At 36.7% G+C, this 14,844-nt stretch overlaps 1 protein-coding gene across 1 annotated transcript in view; it reads right to left on the minus strand.

The window, feature by feature from the left end:
• The window catches only part of TMEM260 (transmembrane protein 260), a 70,503-nt gene that overhangs the window by 12,377 nt on the left and 43,282 nt on the right, over positions 1-14,844 (minus strand). The window contains 5 exon segments of the mRNA XM_006068137.4: positions 2,071-2,219; positions 5,316-5,487; positions 7,809-7,978; positions 10,418-10,532; positions 12,348-12,431. Of these exon segments, the coding sequence (XP_006068199.4) occupies positions 2,071-2,219; positions 5,316-5,487; positions 7,809-7,978; positions 10,418-10,532; positions 12,348-12,431 (690 nt within the window).

Raw genomic sequence — 14,844 nt, forward strand, 5'->3', positions numbered from 1 at the left:
AAGTATGATCCATAAAAGAGAAATATGATAATTGGATTTCATCAAAATAAAAAAAAATTACCTGCAAAAGACACTTTGAAGAGAACAAAAAGACTAGGAGAAAATATCACATGTTTAATAAAAGATTTGAATCTAGAATAGACACAGAACTCTCAAAACTCAATAGTAAGAAAACAAACAATCAATAAATCCAATAATCCCACTCCTAGGTATGAAAACATATTCATACACAAACCTGTACATGTTTATAGCAGCTCTATTCACAAATAACTGGAAACAGCCCAAATGTCCTTGAATAGATGAATGGATAAACTGCAGTACGTCCATACAAAGGAATACTACTAAGTAACAAAAAGGAATAAACTATTGATACACAACAGTAACTTGGAAGGATCTCAGAGGCATTTTGCTAAAGTAAGGGATGCTAGTATCAAAAAGTCACATACTTTATGAGTCCATTTATATGACATTCTGGAAAAGGTAAAACTATAGTAACAGAAGAGGCCTGGCATGCTGCGATTCATGGGGTCGCAAAGAGTTGGACACGACTGAGAGACTGATCTGATCTGATCTGATAGTAACAGAGGATAGATTCGTGGTCGTGAGGGTTAGGGGTCTGGGGACAGTACAACAACAAAGGAGCAGAAAAAGGGAGTTTCTGGGGTCATGGATTTGTTCTGTATCCTAACTGTTCTATCTACTTGGCAAATTCTTTCTTAGTCTTTGAGTCTCCAAAGTTCATTCATACCAGTATTATCATGCTTACCGGCTGATACTATAACTTATCTGTTTCACATTTAAGGCATCACTTGACATCTGTCTCAAAGATGGTAACAGCAGGGATCACACCCATCCATCTGCAGCTAGTACAGGTGTTGGGACATTTTGAATACCCAATATTTATTAAATAAATGCTGAATGAATGCCCCTCGGCAAAATTAATTGCTTCCTCATCCATGGTCCCAGAACATTTGGCTTACACTGTCAGTTAAGTCATCCATTTAGTAAACACACATTGAACATTTACTGTGTCTTACACTTTACAAGGCTTTGTTAGTATAGAGCTTTATGGCTAACTGTATTCATATCTATGTATATATACAACTAGATTGTAGTCTACTTAAATCTGGAACTGAGTCTCACTTTATTGCCTAATACAAACTGATCGATAGTAGGTTCAATTAATGTTTAAGAGGTTCAATTAAATAAACTGCACCAAAAATGCCTATTTGGAGATGTTGTTAATATTTTATTCCAAAATAGAACAATTAATTATTACTCCACAGCACATTTATACCTATTACCTTCATATGACTTCATGAGCCACAGTAAACTTCAGGCTCTGAACACCAAAGTACCACTTCATTATGTTCTTAGTGAGGGACAGTTTAACTTTGGAATTTACAAAAATTTCTGAAATCCCCTTTAAAAGAGAATAGAAATTATGAAATAATTTTGCTTCTTCAGGCTCTGGACAATCCCAAGCATTTCAGAGACAGGAAAAATATTCAACAGTATACCACTAAAGGAGTTATTTATTCTTGACCTTAACTATGAATAATTTTATGTTCTGAAGTATAGAATTCACAATTCTCATATGTTATCTCAGTCAGCATAACTGTAGGTGTTTTTCTTATTTATAAAAATGCCTTATCCTTTAGAAAAAAATCCTTGAGCTATTTTTATATAGTGATTATTCCCGGAAAACATTTGCATTAAACTTAAAAGGGGGCCATGGTGTTGATCAGGGGGAAACTATAATTGCTTGCGATCTACCTGCAATGATTTCAAGTAGGCAGGCACATCTCCAATTTCTCTGAATTGTACTAAGATCTTATTTGCTATTCTTGCTAATCTGTCTTTATTTTTCCTTTACCCAGAACAATAACATTTATTTCTGCCTGGTCTCATTTATGCACAGATATTCAATTTAATTACAAAGATAATCTCACCGGTGACAGGGAAATAGGTGTAGAAAATTGGTCTTCTGGATGAAGCACAGCTGCTACATAAACAATTTTAGAAAAGCTTAAGATTTTAGAAAAGCTATTATATGAAAAGAATGCTTACTGTTTATTTACTTCAAGAAAATGATAAAGATTAAATGTGACCATTCCACTAGGTAATATTCCTTCTACAGGATTCCACCGGTTCCCAGGAAACTTGACGCCTGGTAAATGCTTTGCCATCTTGGGTAGATACCACTCATAAGTCATCATCTGCCAGAAAGATAACATGTGATATCATGCTTTTAATATGTTTCTTTAAAAAGAACCAAGTTTATCAAGGATGATGAAAAAGTTACCAAATGTGGAGTTACTCATTAAATATAAACATAATTGAAAAATACATACAAATGCAACCAAGGTATGTGCCACTATTCTTCTAATGACTCAGACCTTAGATTTTATGTCTTAAGTTATAATTATCAGCTATCAATAAAATCAGCACCTAGGACCAGAAGGACCTCCTGTTCTTATACCTAGGGAGTGTACTGAACTTTGAGAACCAGCTTAAGCATCACTTCCTCTAGGATGTCCTCCCCAGTTTTCACAGCAGAACAAGATGCTCCTGTAGCACAATGTAGCTACCTTGATTATAGCTTCTAGCCTATTCCTTACTACACTGAGAGCTCCTATAGGAAAGAGACTGTATCTTTTCACCTCCTTGCCTCTACACCTAGCACAATGCCTGGCACAGAATAGTTCCCAAACTATGTTTGCTGAAGCTGAAATGCCTTTTTGATGGCCAGACTAGACAACCTAGGCAAAATAAAGAGATGTGTCATTACTCTGTTCTTTCATTCATTCATTCAGAACACAAAAACAAGTAGTGCTTGACCTATACTGAAGAAGATATAATCCCTGCCCTTGAGAAGTTCAATCACATAACCTAGGTGTCAAAGTTAAAAACCCCTTGGTAAATAATCTGAATTTATTAATAGCTCCAAGTTAATTACATGTCCTTACATATTCTTTTGGTTAAAATAAATCATTAGTATTAATTTTTTTAATTCTATACTTAATATATACTTCATCCTACAATTTTATATGTACAGATTTCAGTTTTTAAAGAAGACTTCATTAAAGTTTGGATATCATCACTTGAGCAATTATGTTTATATTTTACCTGTCTCTACAAGTCATTTAACTAGAAGTGACCAATTAATTTTAATCTAAGTATGTAGAGGGTGCTTCCCTGGTGGCTCAGTGGTAAAAAATCCACCTGCAATGCAGGAGATGTGGGTTTGATCCCTGCATTGGGAAGATTCCCGGGAGGAGGGCATGGTAACCACTTCAGTATTCTTGCCTGGAGAATTCTATGGACTGAGGAGCCTGGCAGGATGCAATCCACAGTGCTGAAAAGAATCAGACATGACTTAGCTACTGAACCACAACAACATATTGGAAATACTCAAAAAATACTTACTGAATTAGAGTTTATTTCCTAATAGTTTCAGTATTTGAGAATCAAAAGTCAAAGTCAAAGCCGCTCAGTCATGTCCGACCCTTTGTGACCCCATGGACTATACAGTCTCTCCAGGCCAGAATACTGGAGTGGATTCCCTTCTCCAGGGTATCTTCCCAACCCAGGAATTGAACCAGGGTCTCCTGCATTGCAGGCGGATTTTTTACCAACTGAGCTATAAGGGAAGCCCCTATTTGGGAATAGTAACATTCATTAAATAACCACTTTGTACTAGGACCTTACTGTTTCTCATTCAATTCACATAATAACCTTAGGTGAGAATAATTATTTCTGATACTGTTTGCCCACTCAACAGCCAATCCTTCTTTTCAGCTAACACAATCCTGGTTTTAATCAGTGAGTTACAGTCATTCTCCTTTGCTAGTGAGTAGTTTTTGGAGTAGTCATGTGACCCAATACTGGTTGGTGGGGCCTGAATAGAGGTCTGGCGGGGGCATCTGGGGCACATGTTATTCCCAATACAGAGAGAGAGAGAGAGAGAGAGAAAACTCAGAAGAAGCACTTTGCATGCAATGTTTGGAACCAGGCATCCTTCAATTGAAGAGACCTGCAGAAAAGCTACCCTAGAACACAGCCATCATGGAACTGCTTGTATTATCAATCCTAAAAGCTCCTTTCTCCAGACTACTTGTTTCCTGAGATTAAAAATCCCATAGTTTAAGCTACTCTTAGGGATTTTGTTTCTTACATTCAAAAGCATCCTAACTTACTTATCTAATGATTATTTCCATTTTATAGACAGGGAAACAGAAGTTCTGAAAGGAAAACTCTTTAGCCCTAAGTTATACATCCAGGAAGTGAGAGGATAAGGATGTGAATTCAGGTTGAATTGATTTTGAAATGCAAGCTTCTCAACCATAGTACCTGTATTTAAAATCATGGTATACCATATTATTAACAAATGATCTAGCTTTTGTCAGATTCTAGATCATTTTAATCAAGACCAAATGAATCATCAGTGTACATGACATAAACGCACACTGATTATAAAAATATGTGTGATTTTCAAATTTCCCTATATTTGCAAATTTGTTTAAAGTGTTGTCAAAATTTTTAATTATTTATTAATTGAATGTAATTTATTCAATACGTATTGTTTTTTCAAAAAATTTTAAAAATCAGTATTGTGCCTATAATTTGCTCAATCAAACTAACAGTACTTTTTCGAGGTTAAGAATTTCTCTTTTCCTGATGACTGTTCTAAAAAGAGTGGAGATAGATTTGTTCTCTTTAACTATTTATGGCTTAAACAATAAAGCCTATAGTTTAAATACATTTTTTTTAGTTCCAGAAGATTGTTTTAATAGACCTTGAAATTTTTACAAGTCCTTTCCCAACATACTTTTGTCATAAGATCTATAAAATTTACAAATTCTATAACAGAATTGTGGTTAATAATTTCTATTTTGAGTGAAATGTTTACTTACTTGCAGTATGACTTATTTTATAGTCAGCCTAATTTATTTTAATCCCTGGACCAGTGGGCAGTGTTAATTTGAATGGCTGAGCTGATTGGATGTAAAAGAACAATTTAAAAATAAATTTACAACACAGTATTGTCATGGTCTGCCATGTGAACTACAGACCTAGGATGTTGTTTGAATCTGAGACATATTAATTCTTAAAACACTCAATTTAAAAAAGAAAGAAACACATGACTTATCCTATTAGTTACAATAAAGGAAAGAATGTGATATATATTTTACCTCAGAGTGATCATGAAAACTGTACCCATGCACTGTTAAAAAAAAGAAATAGTTCTTTAAAATACACGTTTTAAAACAATTGCTACTACTATATTTTAAGTATATTTCTCACATACTTACTTCCTGATCCACTAATGAAATATCTGGCCTCAGTCCCTCACAATAATGCATGTAACGGAGAGAATTCCCTGGCAGATCTCCTCTGAGTAAGATAATTGCATCACGAGGCATGGAGGATAGAAGGTTCTTTGCAAATTTATCAATCACATAGTTGGTCCTTTGGTCACAAATGCTAAATAAAAGGATTTAAAAATATTAAAATAGCAACACATTGTTTTGGTTTTAATAAGACTAGGTTTATTCCCTACTCCATTCCTTTCCCATTATACAATCTACACTTAGTGTTTTAAATATTCTAACATATCTTCTAAGAGGACGCATATATTTCAAAGGGAACACTACTAACTGGAGAAAAAATGTAGAACTAATTGTGCTAGTGAAAAAAATCAGCGTACTGCTTTACTTCTGGAATTTATAATCATTTCCATAAAAAGGGAACCAGTTAGTACTCAATAATGAGTACATTTTACCCCTAAAAACATATCCAATTTCACTAAAAAGAAGTAAGGTTTCTGATTCCACTTGGAGTATAAGGTAATTTCATGTTAATTCCATTTAGTTCAAAGGGATTTTCAGAAACGCAAAAGGAAATTTGCCAGTTTCTGGCATAAATTTGCACATTTGTCTGACTCTCTTGCATGTAGAGGTTGATCCTTTCTACCACTTCCCTGGACCACTGGCTCTCTGTGTTCCTCTCTCCCTTCTAGACTGAAGCTGATTATCACTAGGGGATGAACCCAATGAGAAAGAAGGGAAGGAATAATTTGCTGAGATATTTACTGCTCTTCAGGCATTATTTACTGTTGCCAACAATAGCAGTATAGCTCTTTTCGATGATGAGTGGACTTTATAACTTCAAAGGAAAAACTGGCATGAATTCTCAGAGCCTTCCACAAAAAAAGAAAACGAATACAAGAGAGAAAAAGCATCAAATAACTGAACAAGTAATGTCCTTCCTCTTATTATCAGGTCCATTACATGTAATGGTGATAAGAAACACAGCCTAAAGTTGAATCATTGAGTTAGCATCACAAAGCAAATTAATACTTCCAGGAACAAATACTATCCCTGCCTTTGTAATTGATGATGCAAATGTTTCCTACTGTGATTCCCTACTTTGCAGGGTGATGCCTCATCTTTTGCCACCCAGCAAAGTTCCATTCACCTGGGGGCAAAAAAGAATCCAAATCAAACCAAGCCACCCAGTCTGTGCAGGCATCCCTGGTGTGGAAACTGAGTTGCCTTAAAGAACTGAGCCAGGAGAAGAATGGGATAAAAGAGGGGTGGGAAACACACTATGGGCCTGGCAACCCATATGGGTTGGCAACCCATGCTATGCCATGCCATGCCTGGCAACCAGCTATGGAGTTGTATCAGGAATCTGCCTCCCCTTTCTGAGCCAGCTATGGAGTTGTATCAGGAATCTGCCTCCCCTTCCCACAAGGCCTCCTGGTGACACAGAGTCCCTAGCATGGCTGCTCCTCAGCATTATAAAGTACCAATCAAATCTCACTATAACAAAACTCCAGCGGACTCTTCCACTTCTATAAAGTTTATTCAATATTACTGCAAATAAATGAACTATTATCTAAGTCTTTACATCTTTTATGTTTGACTGATATTTACATTATAATGGTCATTAAGCAGATTTTGAAAAATACAAACAACATTAATAATGCATAAGGGTTAAGAAACTTTCAGAACTTTGAATATTCAAAATATTTAATATATACTACTACAGAGTATACTAGATAAGGGCCAAGGATTACTCAAAAGATAAATTCTTTGAAGCACAAAGTGAATTATTTTAGGGCATACAAAAAAAGCCCAAATTGGGACTTCCCTGCCAGTCCATGAGATGGTTGGATGGCATCAATGACTCCATGGACATGAGTTTGAGCAAGCTCCAGGAGTTGGTGATGGACAGGGAAGCCTTGCCTGCTACAGTCCATGGGGTCACAAAGAGTCAGACACGACTAAGCGACTGAACTTAACTGCCAGTCCATTGGTTAAGACTCTGTGCTTCTACACAGGGAGTGCAGGTTTGATCCCTGGTTGGGGAACTAAGATCCCACAAGCCTAGTGGTATGGCAAAAACAAACAAAAGCAAGACTTCAAATGTCTTTACTCTCCATCTAAGTGGTATTTTAGATCACGGAATTTTACATATACTCCACAGAGCTTGCTCAAACTCATGTCCATGGAGTCACTGATGCCATCCAAGAGTCTATAAAGTAGCTCTAGGATCCCTTTTAGTGGAAAATACACAGGTAGTTTACACGCACCACTTGAACGCCTGTTTGCAATGCCCTGAAACTACATATCACTCATGCTGAGATTCTTATTCAAAAGTTTAACAACCACTGCATTCAGATCAAGCTATCTCACTTTGAAAGCTAGTGGAAGGTAAAGATAAAACAAAGCCCTAGAATCTAAATATCCCAACTGTCTCTGGCTGGAAAGCTACTTTTCATAAAAATAACCATGTATTACCTATAGTTAGAATATATTTGGCAAGTTACAAAAAGAATTGCTGAAAGCCATTCCAGATACTGAAGCCCGCTGGTGTTGAGCACTCGGTTACTCTCAGATACAAGGGCAGCCAAACCGATGCCAGCAAGGACAGCCACCACTGCATTGCTCTGCATCCAGAATCGTTCCACCTGTGAAGGAGGCATGGGAACAGTGCATCCAACTGACTGTTTTATGTAATCAATCAGGTATTTATATATCTTAAAAATATACTGCATGCATCTAGTTGCTTATGCCTGTGTCATTTATGTCTTCTTAACTGACTTCCCCAACTCAACTCCACAGCACTTGATTTTTCCATTTTCAAGCATTCTTCCTTCCCTGTCTGACATGTGGATCTCCCTTTTTGGATCCACAAAGTCTTTTCTATACTGCATACTTAGTCTTGAATTCTTTATCCTAATGTGCAAAGTTGAAGAGGTGGAGAAATGCTTTTGCTTAACTCCTGATGTTTCCTTCCATGAGAAGCCCCACCAGTATAACACTCTTTCCCTTCACTTATTTCTCCTGGAAGGACTGTAGGGACTGAGCTGACTGGACAGTTTGGGAGTTGGGCCTGAAGAGCTCTCCTCTTTCCTCTCTCTTTCTCTTGGAAGTGAGTCGCCCACAGACTCTGGGGTGAGGTGAACTGGGGAGGGAAGAGGCCCATCCTGAGCAGCACTGCTTGTGACTAGACTGTTCAGGGATACAGGATGAGGAGGCTCCATTGCCCACAGGTATTAACCACATTCTCCAACCCCATCGTTACTGGTAACAAAGGTGATTCTCCCACCCAATGTACTGGTTTATCTTGTTCTCAACTGATTCAGAACTCAGGTACTCAAATAAGGTATTATTCATCAGGTCTCTTGGAAATATACACACACGGTTGGTTTTGGCTGCTATCTACATTTACATAGTTTCTGTTATAAGGAGAAGAAATACTCTAATCTCAGATATCGTAGTCAGGGAAAATTGAAATATACTTCCTGTTTTGTGCAGGTGTGGACTGGTGAGGTAAGAAAATAAGGGAATATGTTGGTAGAGACCCTAAGCACAACCCATATTTCTTTGCTATTTAACAAAGTTCCAGAAGAAATGTGAAAAAGAAAGTGAAAGTGTTAGTCACTCAGTGCTGTCCAACTCTTTGCGATCCCACGGACTGTAGCCCACCAGACTCCTCTCTATGGGATTCTCCAAGCAAGAATACTGGAGTGTGTTGCCATGCCCTCCTCCAGGGGATCTTCCCAACCCAGGGATTGAACTCGTGTCTGCTGCACTGCAGGCAGATTCTTTACCAACTGAGCCACCAGGGAGGCTCAATCCCCCAAAACATTAAATTTAAATACAATTTCAAACTTCTCATCCTTCAACGTGTAAAAAACCATTGAAAACACTATAACTAAACCAGAAAGGAATATTCCTAAGACAGTCTTATTAGAAACCTAAACTTCAGGATACTGCTCAGTAGCCATAGCCATTGTATAACCAAATACCACCAACATCCCCCTCTAAAAAAATTAAAAACACCAATAATCCTAAAAAAGAACCACCAAAATTCAATACGATACCACAACCAACACTACCACTTACAATTAACATGAAAGTGAAAGTGAAAGTGAAGTCGCTCAGTCGTGTCCGACTCTTTTCGACCCCGTGGACTGTAGCCCACCAGGCCCCTTAGTCCATGGGATTCTCCAGGCAAGAATACTGGAGTGGGTTGCTATTTCCTTCTCCACAATTAACATGAGCCCCCCATAAATAGGTGAAGAAAACCCCACAAAACCAATCACAAAAATAGTACTTAAATATGATGGATGTTATCATTATTCTTACATGGAATTTACCACAAGTAATGATATGAAAAACCATCATTGTTATTCAACTATAAGAACACTAATGACCATCATTTGGAATCACACCCACTAATAAAAATCATCAACAATGCATTCATTGATCTCCCCACACCATTAAACATTTTCATTAAGCTATTTTAAAAAATTCCAGAAGAAATGTAGTGGTTCCTATTAACATATCTGCAAGCACACATATAAAATGACTAACTTAAATCTACCTTACATTTATTTTTCTATTTAACTATTGTGCTAATGAAACAATGCTTTTTTCCCCCCCGAAGAGGCCTTAGCCTTACTTATTCAATAATTTAATTTTGATTTGTGATCATGTATACACAATATCAGGGCTTCACTGATAGCTCAGTTGGTAAAGAATCCGCCTGCAATGCAGGAGACCCTGGTTCAATTCTTGGGTCATGAACATACCCTGGGAAAGTGATAGGTTACCCACTTCAGTATTCTTGGGCTTACCTTGTGGCTCACTTGGTAAAGAATCCTCCTATAATGCTGGAGATCTGTGTTCGATCCCTGGGTTGGGAAGATCCCCTGGAGAAGAGAAAGACTACCCACTCCAACATTCCAAAGAGTTGGACATGACTGAGTGACTTTCACTTCACTTCACAACAATTTTAACTATTTCTAAGATTGGTTGCCCTTCTACAAGATTCATGAAAGACAGATTTGTACATTCTTCACGAACTTTCTGGTCAAAGGATATATCTAGGCAAAACTTACCACACCCATGAAAAGCGGTTTTGAAATATCTAAATTTGCCCTCCAGGCAAAGAACAATGAATAAATGCAAAACATTCCAGTAAAAAGCCATACTAATGATGGGCTTTGTCTGTCCCTATAAAAAAATTAAAATATGTCAAAAATTACTTATGTGACATGAATATTAATAATATTACATTTACAAGCTATAGGAAAAATATTTGGAACTAAAAACCTTTCCATTTTAAAATAGGAACAAAGAAAGACCTTAGGCTTAAAAATGTGAGTTGGAATAGATAACCAGAACATAGTAATAAGCCACACTGCACTACATATTATAAGCATAACTTGGAACTATGCAGCAAAAAATATGAAATTAAAATCTGCAGAAGAAAATATAAATTACTAATCCTATTAAATTTAAGCTTAATTAAACATATGCAAAACAAAAGAATAATTTCATGCATCAAAATAATACAAATTTTAAAATGACAAATCTCAATGCTGGTGAGAATGAAGTTGTATGAGAACGTATGTTAGTACAATGTTCAAGGAAAATTAATTTGATAATATATCAATATATCAAGAGCCTTAAAAAATATTCACATTCATTGACCCAGTAATTTGCTATGTGGGCATAAATCTTTAAGAACCAGAAATACTGGATAAGAATTAATCCATAACAATGCCTTGGTATTTATTTACAGTAGTGGAAAAAGTGGAAGCAATCTAAGACTCTTAAATAGGAAAACATATAAGTTAATTGTCCCAGGTCTTAGAATGGACTATTATACAGAATCTTAAGTATTTGTCCCTTCTTTTCTTTGGAAGGAATGATGCTAAAGCTGAAAATCCAGTACTTTGGCCACCTCATGCGAAGAATTGACTCATTGGAAAAGACTCTGATGCTGGGAGGGATTGGGGGCAGGAGGAGAAGGGGACGACAGAGGATGAGATGGCTGGATGGCATCACTGACTTGATGGATGTGAGTCTGAGTGAACTCCGAGAGTTGGTGATGGACAGGGAGGCCTGGCGTGCTGCGATTCATGGGGTCGCAAAGAGTCGGACATGACTGAGCGACTGAACTGAACTGAAGTATTTGTTATGGTATGGAAAAATGCTCACTATAATGTTAAGGGTTAAGGAAATAAAGCAATAAGTATATATTCAAATATACATTTATATAAGAATATACTCAATAGACTAGAAAGTCAGTAAACGAGAAATTAACAGAGGTTCAGTTCAGTTCAGTCGCTCAGTTGTGTCCGACTCTTTGCGACCCCATGAACTGCGGCACACCAGGCCTCCCTGTCCATCACCAACTCCCAGAGTTTACCCAAACCCATGTCCATTTAGTCGGTGATGCCATCCAACCATCTCATCCTCTGTCGTCTCCTTCTCCTCCTGCCCTCAATCTTTCCCAGCATCAGGGTCTTTTCAAATGACTCAGCTCTTCTCATCAGGTGACCAAAGTATTGGAATTTCAGCTTCAACATCAGTCCTTCCAATGAACACCGAGGACTGATCTCCTTTAGGATAAACTGGTTGGATCTACTTGCAGTCCAAGGGACTCTCAAGAGTCTTTTCCAACACCACAGTTCAAAAGCATCAATTCTTCGGCACTCAGCTTTCTTTATAGTCCAATTCTCACATCTATACATGACTACTGGAAAAACCATAGCCTTGACTAGATGGACTTCTGTTGACAAAGTAATGTCTCTGGTTTTTAATATGCTGTCTAGGTTGGTCATAACTTTCCTTCCAAGGAGTAAGCATCTTTTAATTTCATGGCTGCAATCACCATCTGCAGTGATTTTGGAGCCCAAAAAGATAAAATCAGCCACTGTTTCCACTGTTTCCCCATCTATTTGCTATAATGATATAGTGACTATATTAATTCAATTAATGAACATGGAAAAAATAACAGAAAAAGGAATTACTTTTACTCACTTTCTTGTTAAACATATATTTGCCCAAACTGCAAGGGCTTGAATGTTGAATGAGAGTTGGGTCCTCATATTTGTCACTTGAGAACTGTAAGAGACAATTTAATTTATTATTGGCAGAAAACAAACTTGCTAGTTCCAAACAAAGCATTCTTTACATACTATACCTGATAATGCAGTAAATAAGTCAGATTTTCAATTATTTTGTGTTCTTTTAAATTTGGGAGAAAAAGTACCACAAGAAAGAGCTAGACAGTTGTAAGATGTTTTTCAGTTGTAACGCTAAATTACCAACTTATAATATTTGAGCTAAGAACAAATAATTATTTGGTATTTTTGATATTGGTCTACTATACTGATATTATACACCAGTTTGTATCCCAGATTAGTTTGATAAGAAGTCATGTGAAACTGAAAACAAAACTAATTCAAATAATTCTGGAGATCCAATCATGGAGAAAAAAGGAAAGAGAATTGATCTCCAACCATCCTTTTTGAGGTTATCTCCTTTCTTAAAAGTCTTCCTTGTTTTCTGTATTATTTGGTACAAAAAGTGTTTAAGAAATCTCCAAGAAATGTATTTCCCCCCTATAATTAAATTCTTTCATTAACTAATACATTTTCCAAGTATTATCTGAGTTTTCAAATGGCTCTGGCAATCTCCAATTTTTAATAAAAAAATGACTCTAAACACTATCTCAAAGAACTTTCTTCTCCCTACTGGCAATTTTATTGGAATAAATGTAATGCCATAATTATGGAAACAACACAATGTGTATTTTATTAATGGAGACTCATCTACTATGAGAAGATAGCCTTACTCAATTGATTCCAGCATGAGGCCCATTTCAAACTATCCTTCAAAAGGAACGAAGTCAGTCTCTTGTAGAGATCTGTTGCTTAAATGTAAACTTTAAAATATGGTCACTGCCTAGGGTTAGATTAAATAATTTCCAGTATGTAATCCAACAAGATGGCAATTTAAAGATATGCATGGAGAAAGAATGCAATTTGCTTGACTGGAAAAGGTAGATGATTAGGTTCTATCATGTTCAAGAATTTTCTAGTAGGTTAATTATGAGTTGCCTTTCTTACCACTCCTGTCCACCTGAAACAATTAAAGACTAGAAATTCTCTCCCTCAGAGAGTGCTAGGATTATATCCCCATTCCACATATGATTTCATTAGAACAACAGTGTGGGTGTGCGTGGGCATCACTTTTGTCAAGTCTTTTTTTCTGAGTATGTGACCTAACTGCTATTAATGTAAAGGAGACCTTTGAGTTCCCCCATAGATGACTTTTACATGCAGCTAATGAAAGTTAGATATATGGTCTAGGATTACTCTTGAGGCGTCTCTGGAGTTCATGTGGGGTTTGTTAAGACAAAATATATCAATGATCCTGAACGTGATGACAGTTTTGGAAGGTAGGTAGAAACAGCAGGCTGGGAGTCTTGGCTTGGAGAAAAGCCCCAAAGGAGAAGCCTACAGACACTGATAAAGGTCCTTTGTCTTTAAAAGGGGAACTGAGCTTCTTGCTGCCTTCTCCCCGACAGAAAAGAAAAAGGAGCCACAAGTCTAAATGGTGGCAGGGAGGTATTTTCAAGATATAGTATTAAATGAAAAACAGCAGGCTAACAAAACAGAGTGTATATTATGATTCCATTTTTAAAAACAAGCAAAAATATAAAAAATATTGGAAGGATATAGACAAGAATGTTAATGGATTAAGAACAGTAGTTATCTCTGCATGCTGGAATTATAGGTGATTTTAATTTTCTTGGTTTTCTTACCTGTATTTTCTAAATTTTCTATTAATAATTATGTATCATTTATTTAGAGTAGAAAGAAAGTAATTTAGAACTTCCCTGGTGGCACAGAGGATAAGAATCTGCCTGCCAATGCAGGGGACACAGGTTTGATCCCTGGTCTGGGAAGATTTCCTATGTCTTGGAGCAACTAAGCCCATGCACCACAATGACTGAGCCCAAGCTCTACAGCCCACAAGCCGCAACTGCTGAGCCCATGAGCCGCAACTACTTAAGCCTGTGCTAGAGCCTGTTTTCTGCAACAAGAGAAGCCAATGCAATGAAAAGCCCGTGCACCACAATGAAGAGTAGCCTCACTCACTGAGACCAGACAACACTCACACAAAGCAATGAAAACCTAGCGCAGTCAAAAAATTTAATAAAAGTAATTAAAAAAAAAAAAAGAACAAAGTATGGAAGGAAGCAAGAAAATTAGCAAATAAACAAATTAGAAATTGTGAGAACATGTGAGCTACCTCACATATAGATTTTAAATATTTTCCCCATATTTTTAAAAGTTTTCAAGTTGTCCTGTGAATTCTGTATTAATACTGAGGAGATCACTTTAGTGTCAGGTAAACCTATTCATACTTAATTTTATATTGAAATACTGTAAGAATATTACAAAATTGCTATAGATAATTTTCAGTTATCTTAATCTCCATAGGTTTTAAAGTAAATATTAACCCATTT

Source organism: Bubalus bubalis, chromosome 11 (genome assembly GCF_019923935.1).
Source record: "Bubalus bubalis isolate 160015118507 breed Murrah chromosome 11, NDDB_SH_1, whole genome shotgun sequence".
NCBI classification, from domain to species: Eukaryota; Metazoa; Chordata; class Mammalia; order Artiodactyla; family Bovidae; genus Bubalus; species Bubalus bubalis.